We start from the raw sequence: 19,943 nt of genomic DNA on the forward strand, positions 1-19,943 counted from the left end.
ACAGCTAATTGGAATCCAAATAAATAAATACTTGCGTGCATACCAAGCTCACCTACACTGAGGACTCTGTAGAGAGAGAGAGAGAGAGAGCGAGAGAGAGAGCGAGAGAGCGAGAGCGAATGTGTGTTTGTATTTATGTGTGTGCATTTCCATGCTTTCCAGGAAGCTGACCTCTTGTGTGGGGTTCATGGCAATCAGGAGTGCACTCATCTCTGCTAATTACATTTGCTCTGATTCAGTTCAGTCTCAGCAATCACTAATCAAACATTAGGCACGTTTAGAGGGATTCTCTGAAGCAGCAAAATGAAACTGACAAGGGATTTGTGTGAACTACAACCACTGTGTGGAGGATCAAAGGCTACAATACCTTTATGTCACTGTCTCGAGGTTACACTGTATGAACGGATTCCATATTAGGAAGTCACACTGAGTATGCATAACATACTTTGTCAGCTGCTTACTCTTGATATTAATAGCCTAGCCCTATGAATCAAATCACCATCTGTGTTAATGTGTTTTGTATCATGTATTTATTAGTATTTAGTAAAAGCTAATGTTCGTCATTCACATACTGTGCAATGCATTGGGAATGAGATTGCTTCCATCTGCCAGGTAAAAGCTCAGGGAGATTTATGCTTAGCCAAAATATGGTAATATTGAAATGAATATGGGAATATGGTAAGCCACACAATCACACAGACAAAAAAAACACACTGACGCACGCAAGCAGACACACACACACACACAAACAGCTCCTTTGAGCCTCATCTCATTTTCCAGGGATGTGTGCAATTTCCCTTACTGTCAAAAAAAGGCCTGAGGTACTTGTTGTATCCTTTCATCAGCTTCTGAATGGTGGGAGGCAGAATCTCTCCCTCTTTCACTTCAGCGCTGAGCAGCGAATTCTCTAACATCCTGAGGAGAAGAAAAGAACGGCAAAAGAACAAATTCAATAATTTAGTGTCCTTCCCCTCAGTGCATTTATCCTCAGTGGATATCAAATGGTTCCTGGTATTCAGCCTGACTATCCTATCTCTGTGCTTTGCCAGTTGAGCTCAACGGTACTTTCTGAATAACTTAAACTGAAGCACCAGACTAAAAGGCCTCCGAACAATTTGGAATGAAAAGGGAGAAAAGAACAAAACTCATTTTTCATAATTGGTTTACTACGATCCCAACTGGGTCAGAATACTTGACACGTTCCATCATCAGCGATCTTCATCTCCCCCCTCTTCCTCTACACGCTTGACTCTGCTCATCTCCTGAGCTCAGATCAGCTTCCATATGCAGTTCCACTGATTGTTCTCCTTAAAGGCATGTGGCGTTGTAGGGAGATTATCATTTCACCAGGGATTGAGGGGAGAAGAACACTGTAGAATACATTCCGGCACCTTCCCTCGTGGTGGTGCTGTCCGTCTGTGCATAACAATCTGGAATCTAAATATGCTCGCAAATTGATGAAGCCCTGGAGCTTAGTTAGCGATGTAAGGAACATTGAAGCAAAGCAGATGAGGCCAAGTGTAGTAGGCAGATACAGTACATTCATCTCCATGCGCTAGCAGGGATGCATGTGCCCTAATTGTGCTCACAGTCAACAGCCACTCATTCTCAGTCACTAGAGTTAATTATCTGTTCAAGCAAGGTTGAAGGCTTTTACTCATGAGTCCAGAGAGCATTCGTTGCTGTGTTGAATTTAAAGTCCATTTGTGGACTTTTCAACACTGCCACAGTTTCAGAGGTTCACATAAAACTTGATGAATGCATACAGAAAGACAGTGACTTGTAATGGCAGTAGCGTTTGACACTATCTGAGAAAACTGGACTGTTTATATGTTAAAAGGTATCTTAACTAGCTTTAAAAGCCTCTAGTAAGTGACTTTTTTAAGTGTGCTTTAGCTCTCAGACTGACATGTCAGCCATGTTCTAACAATGCAAAGACACGTCATGATTCCAGATGAACTCAAATGCATCCAGTACAGTCTTTAAAGAAGAATGACTTTAAGAGTGACTTTTACAAAAATTGGCAAGACAGGAGCACATAATTCATATTCACTCATAACACCCGAGACTTGTTATAGCTGACCATGTCAAAATCGTTTACAGGATTCCGTGAGCAAAGTATTGATGAAACCCTTCCAGGAATGTGTATGACAGGCAGGCTTCACTCCAGCCCTGGAAAGGAAAAGCCATGTTTGTGACAGGGCCCTTCATTATGAAACTGGGTCACCTCGAATGACCCATACCTACACACACATACACTCTCTAATGCGCACACACACACACACACACACACACACACACACACACACACACACACACACACACACACACACACACACACACACACACACACACACACACACGCACGCACGCACGCACACACACACACACACACACACCCCAGTGTAGGTGAGCTTGGCATCTATAGGAGCTCACATCAAAACACTGCCACCAGTGTCAGGGATGAGTCCATTGAAGCAGCAGTAGCATATACACTGAGTGTACAAAACATGACATAGACTGACCAGGTGAATCAAAGGTGAAAGCTATGATCCCTTATTGATGTCACTTGTTAAAAATCCACTTCAGTCAGTGTAAACGAAAGGGAGGAGACTTTTAGGAGATTTTTAGGCCTTGAGACAATTGAGACATGGATTGTGTTTGTGTGCTATTCAGAGGGTGTATGGGCAAGACACAATATTTACAGTTAGGGTCATTGAACAGGGTATGGTAGTAGGTGCCATGCTCACCAGTTTGAGTCAAGAACTGCAACGCTGCTGGGTTTTTCCACGCTCATGTTTCCCGTGTGTATCAAGAATGGTCCACCATCCAAAGTACATCCAGCCAACATGACTCTACTGTCACGCCCTGATCTGTTTCACCTATGCTCTGGAGGGAGTGCTTGTCTCCACTCCCTCCAGGTGTCACCCATTTTCCCCATTATCCCCTGTGCATTTATACTGTGTTTTCTGTTTGTCCGTTGCCAGTTCGTCTTGTCTCATCAAGCCTACCAGCGTTTTTCCTGTACTCCTGTTTTTATTTCTCGTCCCTGTCTTCTAGTTTTCCCAGTTTTGACCACTCTGACTGCCCTGACCCTGAGCCTGCCTGCCGTTCTGTACCTTTCAGACTCTGCTCTGGATTACTGACCTCTGCCTGTCCTTGACCTATTGTTTGCCAGCCCCTTGTTTTTGTAATAAACTTTTGTTACTTCGAACTGTCTGCATCTGGGTCTTATCCTGCGGTCTGATATCAACTGTGGGAAGCATTGGAGTGAACATGGGCCAGCATCCCTGTGGAATGCTTTCGACAACATGTAGAGTCCATGCCCCAATGAATTGAGGCTTTTCTGAGGGCAAAAAGGCTGGAGGTACAACTCAATATTAGAAAGGTATTCTTAATGGTTGTACACTCATTGTAGTCTGCTGGGGTCCATTATTTTGGAGTGAGATGGGGAGAGAAAGAAAAACAGGATGACAAAAAGAGAAAGCGCACAGTTACACGAAAGGTTCTGTCTGTACAATGAGACAAATGCTCATGACGACTATTCCTAGAAATCCTCTAGAGTCCACATCAACATTATGAGATAATAGATCATAAAATCATAAGATTGTTCCCCCAGTAGATTTATTCCCCACCAAACCTATAACCTATTTCAGACCCAATGTCAATCCCTTCGAGGGGACGAAGACAGGCAGACTGAGTGAAAGAATCCCACTACTGCCTGGCTCATCACTGTCCAAATGTCTACACTATAGAAACACTGGAGGAAGCATTCTCTCTCCTACCTGCCAAACAGTCTTGGGCTTCATCCTGTGAGCTGTGACATTGTATACAGAGAAGTGGACCTTTGAAGGCTCCCAAGGGATCGTCTGGAGAATCAAAGGTTAACACTCCAAAAGGATTCTTCGGCTGTCCATATACAATAACCTTTTTTGGTTCCAAGTCGGGTTCTACCTGGAACCAAAAAGAGTTATTCAAAGGGTTCTCCTATGGGGAAAGCTGAAGAACCCTTTTAGGTTCTAGAAACTAACTTTTTTTCTGACTGTGTACCAACACATACCCGCAGCATACTATGGTACTAGTGGGCATTTTATCTACTCAATCATCCCCTATATTGCTTGTTTGTAATGTGTGCGTACTGGCGGCAGAGAAGTCAGCCGCAGGAGAGCAAAGATTATGTTACAACGGTGCAGTTTAATAATAAAAATCACAGTGAACAAACACAATAAATAAATACAATGGGACAAAACCCTTCGCACACCAGACATAATGTGCACAAACTCTTACAATCAACAATACCGGACAAGGACATATGGGGAACAGAGGGTTAAATACACAACATGTAATTGATGGGATAGAAACCAGGTGTGTGGGAAGACAAGACAAAACAAATGGAAAATGAACGTCGCCCGAACAAGGAGAGGGACCGACTTCGGTCGTGACAGTACCCCCCCCGTTGACGCGCGGCTCCAGCAGTGCACCGACACAGGCCTCAGGGACGACCCGGAGGGCCAGGCGCAGAGCGATCCGGACGAAGACGGTGGAACTTCTGTAGCATTGAAGGGATTCAACACGTCCTCAACCGGAACCCAGCACCTCTCCTCCGGACCGTACCCCTCCCACTCCACGAGATACAGAAGGCCCCTCGCCCGGCGCGAACAAGGAGAAGGACCGACTTCGGAGGAAGTCGTGACATTGTGAAAAAGGTAAATAAAAATAAAATATTAATATACACCAGTCAAGCTCTTTTCCCGAGATGAAAGCCTTGCTCTGTGTAGTGAGAAATCCCAGCATGCACTCTGACAGACCTGGTACACCTGCCTGCCTACTGCTTCATCACCTGACACAGTAAGGCAATAGTCATGCTGCATTCATAGCCAAGTTGCAGGTGTGCATTTCCCAGTTGTGAAGTCATAAATAGCAGTTGGATACATTCATGTGCTTTGAACTCGTTGAGAAATGCATATTGGCTAATGGCCAACAAGCTGCATCAACCATAATCTAAAAGTACAGATTTCATGCTTGTAAACATTTAACAGAGTTCAAAAACCATATTATAGATAGAATTTTATAAATAATATTTTGTTGTTACATTTAAAAAGGACAATTTTGCCACTTTTCAAACTCATATTCATTATCTCCAGCACCATACCAGTGTGCATATACAGTGGTTCCTCAATTAAAAATGACGAGCTTATGCTTTGACTGTTTGTGGTAGATGGTGGCATTCTGTCATTGCACCACACTATCACAAGGGGGAGATAGAACGCTGATCTATCAGTAGTCTAAACTGTGGCAATTAATGGAGGCATTTTCGGTCTGAGTATCTCCTTTGGCACTAGAGTCCTGCATCAAGCAACAACAACAAAAACTGTTGGTGGTACTGGAGTTAACTTCTCTAGGGTAGGGGGCAGCATTCGGAATTTTGGATGAAATGCATGCCCAAATTAAACTGCCTGTTTCTCGGGCCCAGAAAATATGAAATGCATATAACTGGTAGATTTGGCTAGAAAACACTCTAAAGTTCCCAAAACTGTTAAAATAGTGTCTGTGAGTATAACAGATCTGATTTGGCAGGAAAAACCTGAGAAATCCATGAAAACCTGAGAAATCCATTCAGGAAGTAGTTTTTTTGCTGTTTTTTTAGTTTTCTATTCAATGCCATTACAGTATCCATTGACTTAGGACTCAAATTGCAGTTTCTATGCCTTCCACTAGATGTCAACAGTCTTTAGAAAGTGTTTCAGTCTTGTATTCTGAAAAATTAGGAAGTAAGAGCAGTCTGAATGAGTGGATGCTAAAGTTTCACGGAGCTTTTTCATGTGCGAGACCGAGAGAGTGCATTTCTTGTTTACATTTTATATTGACAATGTTATTGTCCGGTTGAAATATTATTGATTATTTAGGCTAAAAGCAACCTGAGGTTTGAATATAAACATAATTTTACATGTTTCTGTGAACATTACTGGTACAAGTTGGATTTTTTTGTCTTCCTGTTTTGACTGCGTTTGAGCCTGTGGATTACTGAAGAAAACGCAAACAAAATGTAGGTTTTTGGGTATAAAGAGACTTTATCGAACAAAATGAACATTTATTGAGTAAATGATTGTCTGCTGAGTGCAACCATATGAAGATCATCAAAGGTAAGGGATTCATTTTATCTCTATTTCCAAATTGTGTAACTGTTCTATCTGGCTGGCTACTGTTTGTAATGATTTGTCTAGTGGGCTATGTTCTCATAATCGTACGGTATTTTTAAAATCTGACACCGTGGTTGGATTCACAAGAGGTTAATCTTTAAACCTATGTAAAATATGTTTTGTTTTCTGAAATTTTATAATGAGTATTTCTGTATTTGAATTTGGCGACCAGCAGTTTCACTGGCAGTTGAAGAGGTGGGACGCTACCATCTCACGTGCCCAAGAGAGGTTAAGAGAGAACGTGGGTAAATACAATGGGGGAATTTCACTTGACATGTGGAATGACAATTTTCCAAAAAATAGGCACAGTGGGCTTTTGGTTTCTCTCCCTCTAAAAACAGAAATAAATAATAAACTGGCTTTATTTACAAATTAGCAAGAATGTCTCAACCCATGTTCAAGAATGGCCTTTTTCCCTATATTCAGATTACAATCGCTTACTATCGATTATTTGAAACGAAATAATCTCAAAAATATCGTTACTTTTTAAACAAAGTGATTATTATTATTAACCCTGCATTATAATTATATAAAAACCCCTTAAATATTCTCACAGATCAGATTTGCCCTAACAAAAAATGTCCCTTAGATATTCATTTATAATCCTCCAATCCTCTACATTTTATTATTGGCGGAGAGTACCATTTTTAGATATACTGTAGGCCTATCGTAGGTGACATGAGTCTCACTAGTGTTGAGTAATGTGCTGTTAAGTGTTGTAGGTCTTATTTATTTATTTTTATTTTACCTTTATTTTACTACATAAATGTCTACTTCGTCTGCTGGTGTCTTGACCCAGTTTATGCCCTCATTCGCAATACAAACCATAACGAATTACTATGGGAATAAAGAGGCAAGTGAAGGGGGGAAAAGTAAGGAACTTCTCTGTCGGCCCAGGAGGCCTTTTGAGAACATGTTTTGTCATTGTTTCTGTGACCAAAAATGTTATTAACATTTAAATGACATTCTTTAAGAGTCTTTTTAAGTAGTATTTTGATACTTTGGTGCAAGGCAATTGATAAGCATGAAAAACTTTGGTGATGGGGCCTCCCGAGTGGCGCAGTGGTCTAAGACACTGCATCGCAGTGAAAACTGTGTTGCTACAGATGCTGTTTCGATACCCATGCCGGCCGCGACCGGGCGACCCATGAGGCGATGCACAATTGTTCCAGCATCGTCCGGGTTAGGGGTGGGCTTTTGGTTTCTCTCCCTCTAAAAAACAGGAGAGAAAACAAGTGTAGCAGGCAGTGAATTCTGCAAACAACATTTTTAGAATTAGCTACCAGCAGAACAATAGATGTTTTCCTTTGATTCAGATTACAACTGCTCACTTTCGGGTTATTTGAAAATAATCTCCAAAATATCGTTATTTTTTAAAACAAGGTGAGATCGTAAACTCTGCAAACAACGTTTCTAGTCCGAGAATGACAATGGTAAATGACTGTAATTAATACATTAGTTCAATACATTGGAATACAAAATAAGCCGTCCATCCACCCATTATGGGCTTTTAGCAGGACAATAGACCCTTGCCAAGAAGGAGGGTACGAGGAGAATTGTATCGGTAAGGATGAATGTTTTCAGTTTATGTCAAAAAAGTTGGATCGGGTTTAAATCAGGAGACCTACATGTAGAGATGAAAAAAATATTTGTTTAGATATACTGTAGGTCTACCGTAGGTGTTGTAGGTCTTTAATTTATTTAGATTTTTATTTTGGTGCTACCCGTTCCAAGGTTGGGACTGTAACCACCAGAGGACTTGGAAATGAGCCGGGGCTGAGAGGATCACCGAAACTGAAGGTATTTTGGTATTAGTACATTTTCTTTAAAAAAGATTATATAGTCTATCAATGTGTAGGCATGCTGTGAAATAAAATCGATAATTGTGTACTAAAAATGTGAATATGTTTTTGCAGAGCATACAACTATGCCGACAACCATCCGTGGAGATCAGTGGACGAAGGGTTAGACAACAGGTCGCACCGAAAAAAGGCATGGCTCCACAGAATACCAGCTGGGATGGATACCGAGGCAAATTCTTCATCAACATCTTTATGCTTTCGTTAATGAAATAATTATAAAAATACTCTCGCCAGCTTTGATCCATGCCTGGGCCTGCAGGACGCACATTTCTTTGTTTGTCAGACGAATCATTGGGTATAAACTACAGAAAAAAATATATATTGGTCATATTGGACATGGCTCCCAAGTGGCGCAGCAGTCTAAGGCACTGCATCTCAGTGGTTCAGTCCCTGGTTCAAATCTAGGCTGTATCACATCTGACTTTGATTGGGAGTCCCATAGGGTGGAGCACAATTGGCCCAGCGTCATCTGGGTTTTGCCGGGGTAGGCCGTCATTGTAAATAAGATTTTTTTCTTAACTGACTTGCCTAGTAAAAAGAAATTGTAATGTGTTTTGTTTGGTAAATATGAATTCACATTTGTGGTGCCACTAAATAAACAATTACTTATTTAAATCAATATTGTCAATATTTTTATTATCATAAAAAAAAATGGAGGGAGGTGGAACAGGGAGTTAAAACCTGTTACGGCTCGACGTTCCGTTAGCGGAAAGTTTCGACAACATCCGGTGAAATTGCAGAGCGTGAAATTCAAATTAAATTATTAGAAATATTTTACTTTCATAAAATCACAAGTGCAATTCACCAAAATAAAGCTTAATTCTTGTTAATCCAGCCACCATGTCAGATTTCAAAAAGGCTTTACGGCGAAAGCAAACCATGCGATTATCTGAGGACAGCACCCCACCATGCAAACACATGAAAATCATATTTCAACCAATCAGGTGAGACACGAAAGTCAGAAATAACGATATAATTCATGCCTTACCTTTGAAGATCTTTTTCTGTTGGCACTCCAATATGTCCCAGAAACATCACAAATGGTCCTTTTGTTCGATAAACTCATTTTTTATATGCCCAAAATGTCCCTTTATTTGGCGCGTTTGATTCAGAAAAACACCGGTTCCAACTCGCCCAACATGACTACAAATTATCTAAGAAGTTACCTGTGAACTTTGTCCAAACATTTCAAACACCTGGGAGGGTGGCTTCGGCTCCCCGCATCGCCATGCGCCCAACCGGCTCCATCCCCCCTTTCCCCGTTAGGCACGGCCGCATGCTGCACCCCCTTTCCCCGATTAAATAGAGATTATTTCCCACTGGCCTACACACAACATGCCATAATGTCAGTGGAATTATGTTTTTCTAATATTTTACAAATTAATAAAAAATGCCTAAATAATTTCAGGAGTAAAAATGTCTAAAAACACTGTTTCACTGTTTTCATTTTGGGGTATTATGTGTAGATGGATGGGAAAAAATATATTTAATACATTTTGAATTCAGGCTGTAAAACAAAATGTGGAAAGGGTCAAGGGGTATGAATGCTTTCTGAAGGCACTGTATGTTAAAACTGCATGTTTCGATGATCTGCGGTTATAAATATAAGAAGGTTCTAAAAATGTATTCTCTGTGACATCACATGGTAGGATTAAATGTAAGGGAGGATATTTTCTTGCTCCCTACGTCGCCGTGAATCTCAGTGTTTGAAAATCATTTTTTTTTATGTTTTAACTTTTCATAATGTTATCGGGTAGAACTTAACGTAATATTTTTTATACAAAACCTATAAATGTGTCATTTTCACATATGTAATACACTGGTATTGTGCTGGAGACAATGACATTTTTTGGAATTGCCCTATAACTGCCGTTATCAAGGTATTTCCGTAGTAGGTGACGTCAGAGGTCTGCTTGTGGGAGAAGTCGGGGCTCAGGGATGATAGATGAGTTTCCCACTAGTAATTATCAATTGGTGGGCCGTCCAAGTGGATTTTTCCCAGTCATATGTGGTAAACACTTCCCACTTGGTTACGAACGCAGTATGACTGATATAATAGTGCTGGGCTGCTGGTAATACCCAGCATTATTGGAACATACAGTGATCCCAATAACTGAAACAATGACAACACTGCTGCTAGGAATTGGGGATATTGGTTTATTACTCACTCTCGCTTGCTCTGGCTTTTGTGATCTCTAATCTCTCCCCCACTCCCCCCTCTCGCTCACTTTCCTTATATCTCTCAATGCTTCTGGGGCATTGAGAGAGGCATCCTCCACAAAACATCTCTGCAGAGAAAATTATTTATCTGTAAAATACCAAAAAACTGCTGTCCTTGGTAAAATATCAAATCACACTTATGGCCAGTGAAATGGTTCTCAAAGATCAGTGCCACAGTGGGACTGGTCATTGAGTGGGGCCGGTTCTAGGACTTTAACGACCGTCGTAAACTTTCTCTCTCTCTCGCCTTAGCAGTATCCAAGAATGGAATGTCTGAGTGGTATAGAGACTCTTGCCCAAAGAACTTCAACATCCAAAAGTGGATCATGAAACAATATTTCTAAACATAAAGAATTTGGTAAGTGGTCGGTGGGGATCCAAACAATGACTATGTCGTATCATTTGTGAGGTTATTAAAGACGGTATAACGGAAACATTGTAACTTTAACCTCTACGGGACCGGTCCCCCCCCCACACACACGGGACGGTTGAGCTAACGTAGGCTAATGTGATTAGCATGAGGTTGTAAGTAACAAGAACATTTCCTAGGACATAGACATATCTGATATGGGCAGAAAGCTTATCTTCTTATGGCTGCAAGGCAAAGTGTTGAGTAGCCAGTGAAATCGTGCCCATTTCAAACGGCCTCCTACTCAAATCTTGCTCGTACAATATGAATATTATTATTATTTTTGGATAGAAAACACTTTCTAGTTTCTAAAACAGTTGGAATTATTTCTCTGAGTGAAACAGAAGTCCTTCTGCAGCACTTTTCCTGACCAGGAAGTGAAATGTCCGAAATCGATGCTCTTTTCAACTTGATGCCTATACATGGTCTTGACACTTAGGAGTCTGCTGACACTCTATACGCCTTCCTATTGGTGTAAAGAGGATGTCAGAGAAGAAATTTTTGTGCTCATCTTGTTCTGTGGTGGAAAAAAACCTATTTCTTTGACGTGACCGTCCACTTCCGGTACTCTGAAGGAAGTGGTATTGACTTCTGTTTTGCCTTCGTAACGAACGGCTAACATCTCCGGCTCTAATTTTTTTTGATACATGTGACCATATCATGGTAATGTATGTTTTTTCAATATGGTTTAATCAGATTATTGAAACTTTATTCGGGAGTTTTGCCGTGTTCCGTCCTCTGACTGTGTTTACGTTGGAGAAATTTATGCCACTCGGCTAGTGCCAATGCTAATTGAAGAGGGAAATTTGCCATTCTGAATCGAAACAACGACTCATCTGGACAGAGGACACCTTCTTCAACATTCTGATGAAAGATCAGCAAAAGTAAGACCCATTTTATGATGTTATTTCATATATCTGTCGTGCATGTGAACTGGCCGTGGGCGCCCAATTGTGTCTGTCTATTGTAGCTACGCTAATATAGCGATACATTTTGTTTTCGCTGTAAAACATTTAATAAATCGGAAATATTTTTTAGAATCACAACATGCCTGTCTTTCAATTGCTGCAGACTATGTATTTTTCAGAAATGTTTTATGATGAGTAATTAGCTATTTGATGTTGGTGTCTGTAAATATTATGGCTGCTTTCGGTGCAATTTCGGATTGTAGCTGAAATGTAAACTATGGTTTATACATGAAATATGCAAATTTTTCGAACAAAACATATGTTATCAGACTGTCATCTGATGAATTTGTTTCTTGGTTAGTGGCTATTTATATCTTTATTTGGTCGAATTTGTGATAGCACCTGATGGAGTAAGAAACTGATGGAGTTAGAAAAAGTTGTGTCTTTTGCTAACGTGGTTAGCTAATAGATTTACATATTTTGTCTTCCCTGTAAAACATTTTAAAAATCGGACATGTTGGCTTGATTCACAAGATGTGCACCTTTCATCTGGTGTCTTGGACTTGTTAATGTGTGAAAGTTAAATATTTAAAAAAAAATAGATTTTGAATTTCGCGCCCTGCACTTTGAGCTGGATGTTGTCATAAGTGTACCGGTGTCGGGCTATTTTTTTGAGGAGAGTGCACAGTCATGAACTTGAAAATGTATTAATAAACCAATTAGGCACATTTGGGCAGTCTTGATACAACATTTTGAACAGAAATGCAATGGTTCATTGAATCAGTCTAACACTTTTTCGCATACAGTGCTGCCATCTAGTGGCCAAAATATAAATTGAGCCTAACCTGGAATAGTACATTATGGCCTTTCTCTTGCATTTCAAAGATGATGACAAAAAAGAAAATTAACACATGTTTTTTTCTTTGTATTATCTTTTACTAGATCTAATGTGTTATATTCTCCTACAATGATTTCACATGTCCACAAACTCCAAAGAGTTTCCTTTCAAATGGTATCAAGAACATGCATATCCTTGCTTCAGGTCCTGAGCTACAGGCAGTTAGATTTGGGTGTATCAAAAATAGAAAAAAAGGTTCCAATCCTGTTAAGAGCTTTCACAATGTATATGTCAGAGCTACATCTAAATGTTGTGATTAAATATGAAACTATTTGTGAGAAGATGAAATGTGATTTTAGATTTTAGAGATAATTGTTTTTCATGTAAAGTTTTACCCAGTCAGTAACCAGGCCCATGTGAGCACAGACATTATGCCAAAAGGATGGAACGCCCCTTTTACCAGTTTGCTTATAAAGGACTCCTAAAGAATTAACACATTTGACCAAAATATGCTGGGTTGCTGCCGGTGTGGAAAGTGGTTATAGCAGTACCCTGAATAATCAACTATTGAGACCAGAAAACGTGGAGCGGTGGCTACACGTTGAAATGGTTGCAATTTAAATATAGACCAGTACATTCCTGGGTTGCTACTGGCGTGTAAAATTAAAAAAAAATACTAGACAGTAATACAGGCAGTGCGAGCTGAATACGTGACAAATGGTCTAAAATTACAACCCCCTCTGAAACTCGGAATTATTTTGTTCGTTAGTAACAAATAATTAAGCCAATTTGTGTAAACTGAGTCATCATGTAGACTAGGGTTCATGCAGATGTATAGAATATTGCGACATTCAGCATGAGACTGATATGAGGTAAAAACACATTAATAAGTAACTGCTATCTATAGATATGAATATATCTTACAGGAGTTTAATTCGGGAGAGTGTAACTCGTTAAATACGTTTTCCCATGGTGCACCGAATTACTGTGGAGAGGGGGTGGGGGGTTGAGGGCATGGTGATGCAGTGTGGTGGGGTGGAGGAGTCAACCCCATGTGGAGTCCTCCTTTTCAGATCTTGTTGCAGTCTAATAGCGCTTCCCGGGGTCCCTGCTCACACAGAGACGAGGCCGGTGTCAGCCAAGGCAGTGCTCACGCATTTCACAACAGATTAAGTCAGTCCAGCACAGCCCCTGCAGAGATCTGAGTAACACTTTCCACAGCCCCTCTCCCTCCTCCCCCACCCACTCCTCATCCCTCCCACTCCACACTTCCATCAAAACCGCTCTCTACCTCTTCCATCTTTTAACGGCAATCCTACCCCCCCCCCCCCCCCCCCCCTCGTCTGCATTCTCCCGTAGGAACAATCCCTCTGGCGCATGGCACGACATTCCAATCCCGCTCTACAGCAAGATAAATGGGATACGTCTAGATCTCTGTATAATGTATTCCAACTATTCTTTTTCCAATCATGCCAAATATGGCGAGGGTTTGGTGCCCAGGAGATGTTATGTGCAGCCGAGTTGGTGTAACTGCAATCATTGTACATGTCAGAATACAAAAGTCAGAATCGGGATACAAATTAGACCACGGAAGTTAATGTTTCAAGTTTCATTAGTGGCATGTATGGGATACAGATGGTATACACCATCCAACAAAATGTAATCTATATTCAAGACCATAGTGCCTAGTAGACTGAGTAGACTGTTATGCATGAAGGATCCTCGAACCTCAAGGTAAAAATGGAATCATGCAACTTAATTTCTCAAATGCCAACTAATGACTTTTGAAATTCGATTAACTGTTTCAATGTGCCCTTTTGAGTGTACCCTTTTGACCTCCTCACCCAGCCCTAAGTCAGAAGAGGCATTCATTCCCCAGTGACAGGCAGGAAGGGAGAACAGGTGAAAACATATGGCATCAGCCACATCCTCAGTGTGCATTTGAAATGCTAGTTGGCTGCGCACTGGATTCTTCGCCTGTCAGGTCAAATTAAAAGACATGTTTTTTTTCTTCTTACTCCTGAGAATATAAATGTTTCTGCTGTGAAATGGGATTTGACGAAAGATCGCGCTGTTCTCTTGCGAGATTATTCATCCCCGCTCGGTTGGGACTTAAGCAACGTCCTCAGTCCCTCACCCACTCGAAGACAACGAGGATGGCACAGCAAAGAAAGTCCTTGAGGCGTTCGGATTAAGAAACTGATGATTCTTCCTTCCCTGCTATCCTAGCTGCCAAAGCTCTTTGACTTATGGTTGGAGAGGAAAACTCTCTTGCCGAATCCTTCATACTTCCTCTCCCAGGCTACTGTGTTTCGAATTCTAAACATGACTCTGAGCGTCAAACTTATTCTCCAAATGTGCACCTTCAGCTGTTTTACCCAACGTAGCAATAAAGTTAGGAAAGTTATTTTACATGTATTCATATTGGTCAGCATAAAATCAGCACCAGATAATGCATGGGTATTCTTTGGCAGCCATGTATTTCATGCGCCGTGTGCAACCTTTTATTGGCATCTATCTCTGTCTACCTGTCATCTTGGGCTTACTAGCATATGACATACAATGGAATCTTACATGCAAAATATAACATTTTAGATACATTTCTGCTATTTATGTATTTATTTCTACCTGCAGGCTGCAATGTTTTCTTTGTTGGCTTTATTTATTTTACCATTATTTATCTAGGCAAGTCAGTTAAGAACAAATTCTTATTTTCAAAGATGGCCTATGAACAGTGGGTTAACTGCCTTGTTCAGAGGCAGAACAACAGATTTTTACCTTGTCAGCTCAGGATTTGATCTTGCAACCTTTCGGTTAGTGGCACAACGCTCTAACCACTAGGCTATATGCCACCTAGCCAGCATACAGCATTGGGATTTTATGACCATTTTTTTTGTTAAAGAGCCATTAAAGCCTAGTGTGTGTGTGTGTGTGTGTGTGTGTGTGTGTGTGTGGCTTGCTGATTGTCTGGGAGTCTTTTCAATGGGATTTTCCAGCCTATTACCCATAGATAATTAAGCTGACGTATTGCTAACTTGGTAGCTACAACTGCCATGGCCTCTGCAAACTCTACAATGACGTACAATGAAATATCCAAGCATGGTTGAGCCACCCTCAATCAACTCTGGCTTTTTTCTTTATTTTCTTTGTGGTTTTTACAAGATTTTCTAACATGGGGGTTTGGTTTAATCATGTAGGATCTTATGTTTGTAATGCACTATGTATACATTACACTACTGCCTCTCCAGAGCAATTGTTCACTGTTCAAGTCAAGAATTTACCACATACAATGAAGTTGTATTACTTGTGAAAGTCAATACATGGTCGATACTAGCTTTGTGGGCACAAATGCAACAGGCTACTGTAAGGATTTTAATGATGGCAAAAGCTATAGCTTCCGCCCCTGCTCAACAGGCCACCAATCAGCGTACAATGCTACCCACAACAAAAATAGATTGTTCTTGGGTTACCCAAGACAGAATCCCATTGACATTCAAAGGGAAACTTAGTGATTAAGGGCCGAGCAGTGAGAAAAATAACATCTCTGCGGTTGAGCCACTCTGTCTGACGGATCCATCGGTCACAGTTATCTGGGCGCTCATATCGCCTAGTCACTGCTCAGAGAATCAGGCATGAGTAATTGATTGGATATGTGCAAAGCCTTCTTAATAGGTTCAGCTGGGGAGTACTTGATGCTGTGTAGGCCAAGAGAGAGTAGAGAGCCCCGTGTTTCGCTCCTCTCCTCTCTCAAACAATGACCGAAATAATAATCCGGTGCAATAATGCAATTCCCATGGAGTGCAAACAGTGATGCACATTTGAATGCCTCCAGTCCTGAAGAAAAGAAGCAATTGACAGGAAGCATCTTGATACATCACTGACCCTTCCAGCAGCCATTAAAGGCAATGCAGACACAACTCGACAACCTCAAGAAGAACTTATTGACTGGATTCATACATAAAATATATGCTTCTAATTGTTGGAATATGTCTGCTTTTGTCAGACGGCATTAAATGGAGTACTTAGGAATCTTTAGGGACGCAAGATATGGAATTCCCAGGAAGCTAAGCATTTAGGTAGGAATGTCTCCCAAACCTATATCGGGTCTGGCCATGTGTATCTCTTCAAAAAGGTCTGGAATTGTATGTCTGGCAAATGCCCATGTGTCTATATCTACAACTTTTGGATCAGCCACTTTAAGTAAATAGGAAGGGTAACACTTTACTTGAACACCCAGCGTCATAACACGTTATGACATGGTCATAACCAGCTGACATTACTTGTCAAAACCTGTCGTAATATGGTGATAACACTGTCATGACCCATATATTTACACTTGTGACATATATTGTGCTATTTTATGGCTGTTATGACACCTGTATAAAAGAGTGACAAAACCCACATTTATTCAAACGTGTTTTTTTCCTGCAAAGAAGATTCCTTTCATTGGAATGTTTTTTCTTCATTCTTAATTCATTCTTTACAGTCATGTTTTTTTTTCTCCATCATATTTGAAATAACTAACATTAGGACAACCCTGTATCAATTTACTTGGACGAAGAAATTGCACTTTATGACACTGTCAAAAATGATTATGAACATCATAATCATGTAAGCCAGATACTGTAGGCCTATGCCATACATGCCCTTATGTCAGACAGTGTCTTGTCCTGCTCCTGTAATCTGCTTCTGCATTCATGCCAGTCATCAGCAACAAAGCATTGGGGTAGGTGCACGTATGACATCAATGTGCACGCAATTACAATGATAATTTAAAATGTTCAATTTCAGAAAATGTAATATAACATAAACATACAGTAGGCTATGGTGTAATGGAATGTTTTGCCTTGTGTAGTAAGTTGTGGGTTTTGACACTCTTATGTAAGTGTCATAATCAGCCATAAAATAACACAATATATGTCAAAACAGCTCTAAATATATGGATCATGACAGTATGACCATACAGTATGACCATATTTATGACCATATTATGACAAGTTATGTCAGCTGTTACGACGTATTATGACATGGTTATGATTGTGTCATAACATGTTATGACACTGGGTGTCAAGTAAAGTGTAACCATAGGAAGTGTGTGCTTGTTTTCTTCTTTTTTTTTAGATGGATGGATCTTAGTCCAGACTGGTTCAGTAAATGTGACTCACCACCTGGATTCGGTCTTATGTAGCAAAATGTGAAATTGTGTTTTTTACATAGAAGTTGAGACTCAGAGCTACAAAATGGTATATTATACACTGCATTTGAGGAACAATGGTTAAGTAATTCTGCTTTGAAAGTTTATCAACTTGTAAACTCACTTTTGAGAAAATCACCTTTGAATGGGTTGGTATCTAGTGAAGAGCTCTTCTTTGTCTACACTCATTCAGCATTGTTCACACCCTCTTAAGCTTTAGCCCAACTCATCTCGTTTCACTCTCGGAGTGCACACTTGACGCTCTGGACGATGATTTGTTTACCTCTGGATAACATGAAAACAGCCTAACCAGCTCTGCTGGCAACAATTTCATTCTGCTTTTTTCCCCAGACGTTTACTGACACCGGCCATATTCAACGGGTGTTGTACACATGTTACGTAACGTTAGCTAATGAGCCTGCCAGCTAATGTTAGCTAGTTAAACAACAATGAACAAAGTGTGAACACTGCCTAACATTAGGCTCTAACTAGAAAAGCAAACGGCTCTGGGAAACAAATAATAACATCAGCTAGGGAGCCAGCCAGCTAACATTAGCTAGCTAGCTAACAGTACACTTTAGCTTGAAATAAAACCACTTTCTTTCAAAATTAAAAATGTGTAATATATGAAAATGCAGCTAGCTAACGCTAGACTAACTTACCTACTATTGTAAAGTGGCTGTTCCACTGGATGTCATAAGGTGAATGCACCAATTTGTAAGTCGCTCTGGATAAGAGCGTCTGCTAAATGACTTAAATGTAAAATGTAAATGTACATCAACATGCATCATGGACGCGTCTCCCTATCAGGAATGCCATGCCACGGTTGCCCTTAGTTTGATGATGTAATCTGGAGACAGGTGTTTTCTCCATCTCTTTAGCTAACATACTCAATTCCACTGATTGCAATACATGATCCTCCAGAAAATGGAGAGCAACACTTATGCAGCTCCACTATATTAAAAAGTTGCGTTCGCCAGGATTACCAACGCCTTCAATATGGCAGACCAATCCAAACTCCTCTCTCGGCACGTCCGCCCACTCATTATCTCAGCCAATCATGGCTAGTGGGAAGGTCACTAACTTTTTCTGTGGCTTAACCATCAAGGCTCGTAATTTAACAATTTTATTCATATGTACAGACGGCATACAAGTTTGTTATTAAGACACAATAAAGTTGACATGTTCGAGAAGGCATTTCTGCCAAAAAAACGCATTTTGATTAAAAAAACATCTCTCCTGTGAAGTCGTGACTAGCGACATATGCCTAGTTTCCTGAATTGGTCACACATGTCAATTTTGTGTTTCTTTGGGAGCAGCAGAGCCTGAGGAGGATATGAGAGGAAGCGAGACAGTAATTAGGTAAGTGGCTTTGGCTATATGGAAGATGACTCAGGGAAGGAACAGAATACAGAGGACGTGAGGTGCTTGTTAGAATCTAAGGTTCAGTCGAAACCCTGCATTCCCCTGTCTCCAGGCTGGTCTAATTGCTGATGCAGACAGTAGAATGTGCTGCTTTGCAGATTTTTTTTTTTTCCTCAGCAAAGGAAAATAATTTAAGGGACAATCATCCATTTTTGGATTGAGACATAAAGCTGGAACTACAAAATAGATGACCTGGGACTTGAACTTATCTCAACAGAACACTACTTTACAGATGTAAAAAACCATCAGAGTATAATGGAGTATAATGTACCTTTAAAACTAAACATCTAAAACAGAACCATCAAATATAGATGTTTATTAACGCAATCTATAATTACTCTTTACAAACTTTCCATCCCATTAGTGTACTAATTGACTTGTTGGGGGGAATGGTTGACCACCCAGAAAAAGACACTCAATAGGATAATTACTTTGGTTTCTTCCACAACACTGGATAAGACAGAACAGGCATGTTAATGAGAGCCTGTATAAAAAATAAAGATATACAAACAACTTTGTCTTCCTGAGGGGTACACTATGAAGGAAGCTAGATTTACTCAGGGTTTTCTAAAGCTAGCCAGCTTCAGTTAGCTTCACATTCCAGCTCAGGCTTCATTCGCACTATGACAGTGGATATTGCTCGTCAGCCTGCCGCCAGTGGTGTAAAGTACTTAAGTACAAATACTCTAAAGTACTACTTAAGCAGCTTTTTGGGGTATTTGTACTTAAATATTTATATTTTTGACAACTTTTACTTGTAGTCGACTACATTCCTAATGAAAATATTTATGTATACATACATTACCCACTGACACCCAAAAGTATGTTACATTTCGAATGCTCAGGCAGGACAGCAAAATGGTCTAATTCACACACCTATCAATATA

At 40.3% G+C, this 19,943-nt stretch overlaps 1 protein-coding gene across 4 annotated transcripts in view; it reads right to left on the minus strand.

Annotated features, from left to right (window-relative positions):
• The window catches only part of LOC129836163 (gamma-aminobutyric acid receptor subunit pi), a 70,288-nt gene that overhangs the window by 21,809 nt on the left and 28,536 nt on the right, over positions 1-19,943 (minus strand). For 3 of the 4 annotated variants that reach the window (XM_055902006.1, XM_055902005.1, XM_055902007.1), the window contains exon 3: positions 803-915. The exons of the other annotated variant lie outside the window; for it this stretch is intronic. In XM_055902006.1, coding sequence (XP_055757981.1) covers positions 803-915 — 113 coding nt within the window. The remainder of the gene's footprint in view (positions 1-802; positions 916-19,943) is intronic. 4 annotated transcript variants of the gene reach the window in all.

Source organism: Salvelinus fontinalis, chromosome 37 (genome assembly GCF_029448725.1).
Source record: "Salvelinus fontinalis isolate EN_2023a chromosome 37, ASM2944872v1, whole genome shotgun sequence".
In the NCBI taxonomy this organism is placed as follows: domain Eukaryota; kingdom Metazoa; phylum Chordata; class Actinopteri; order Salmoniformes; family Salmonidae; genus Salvelinus; species Salvelinus fontinalis.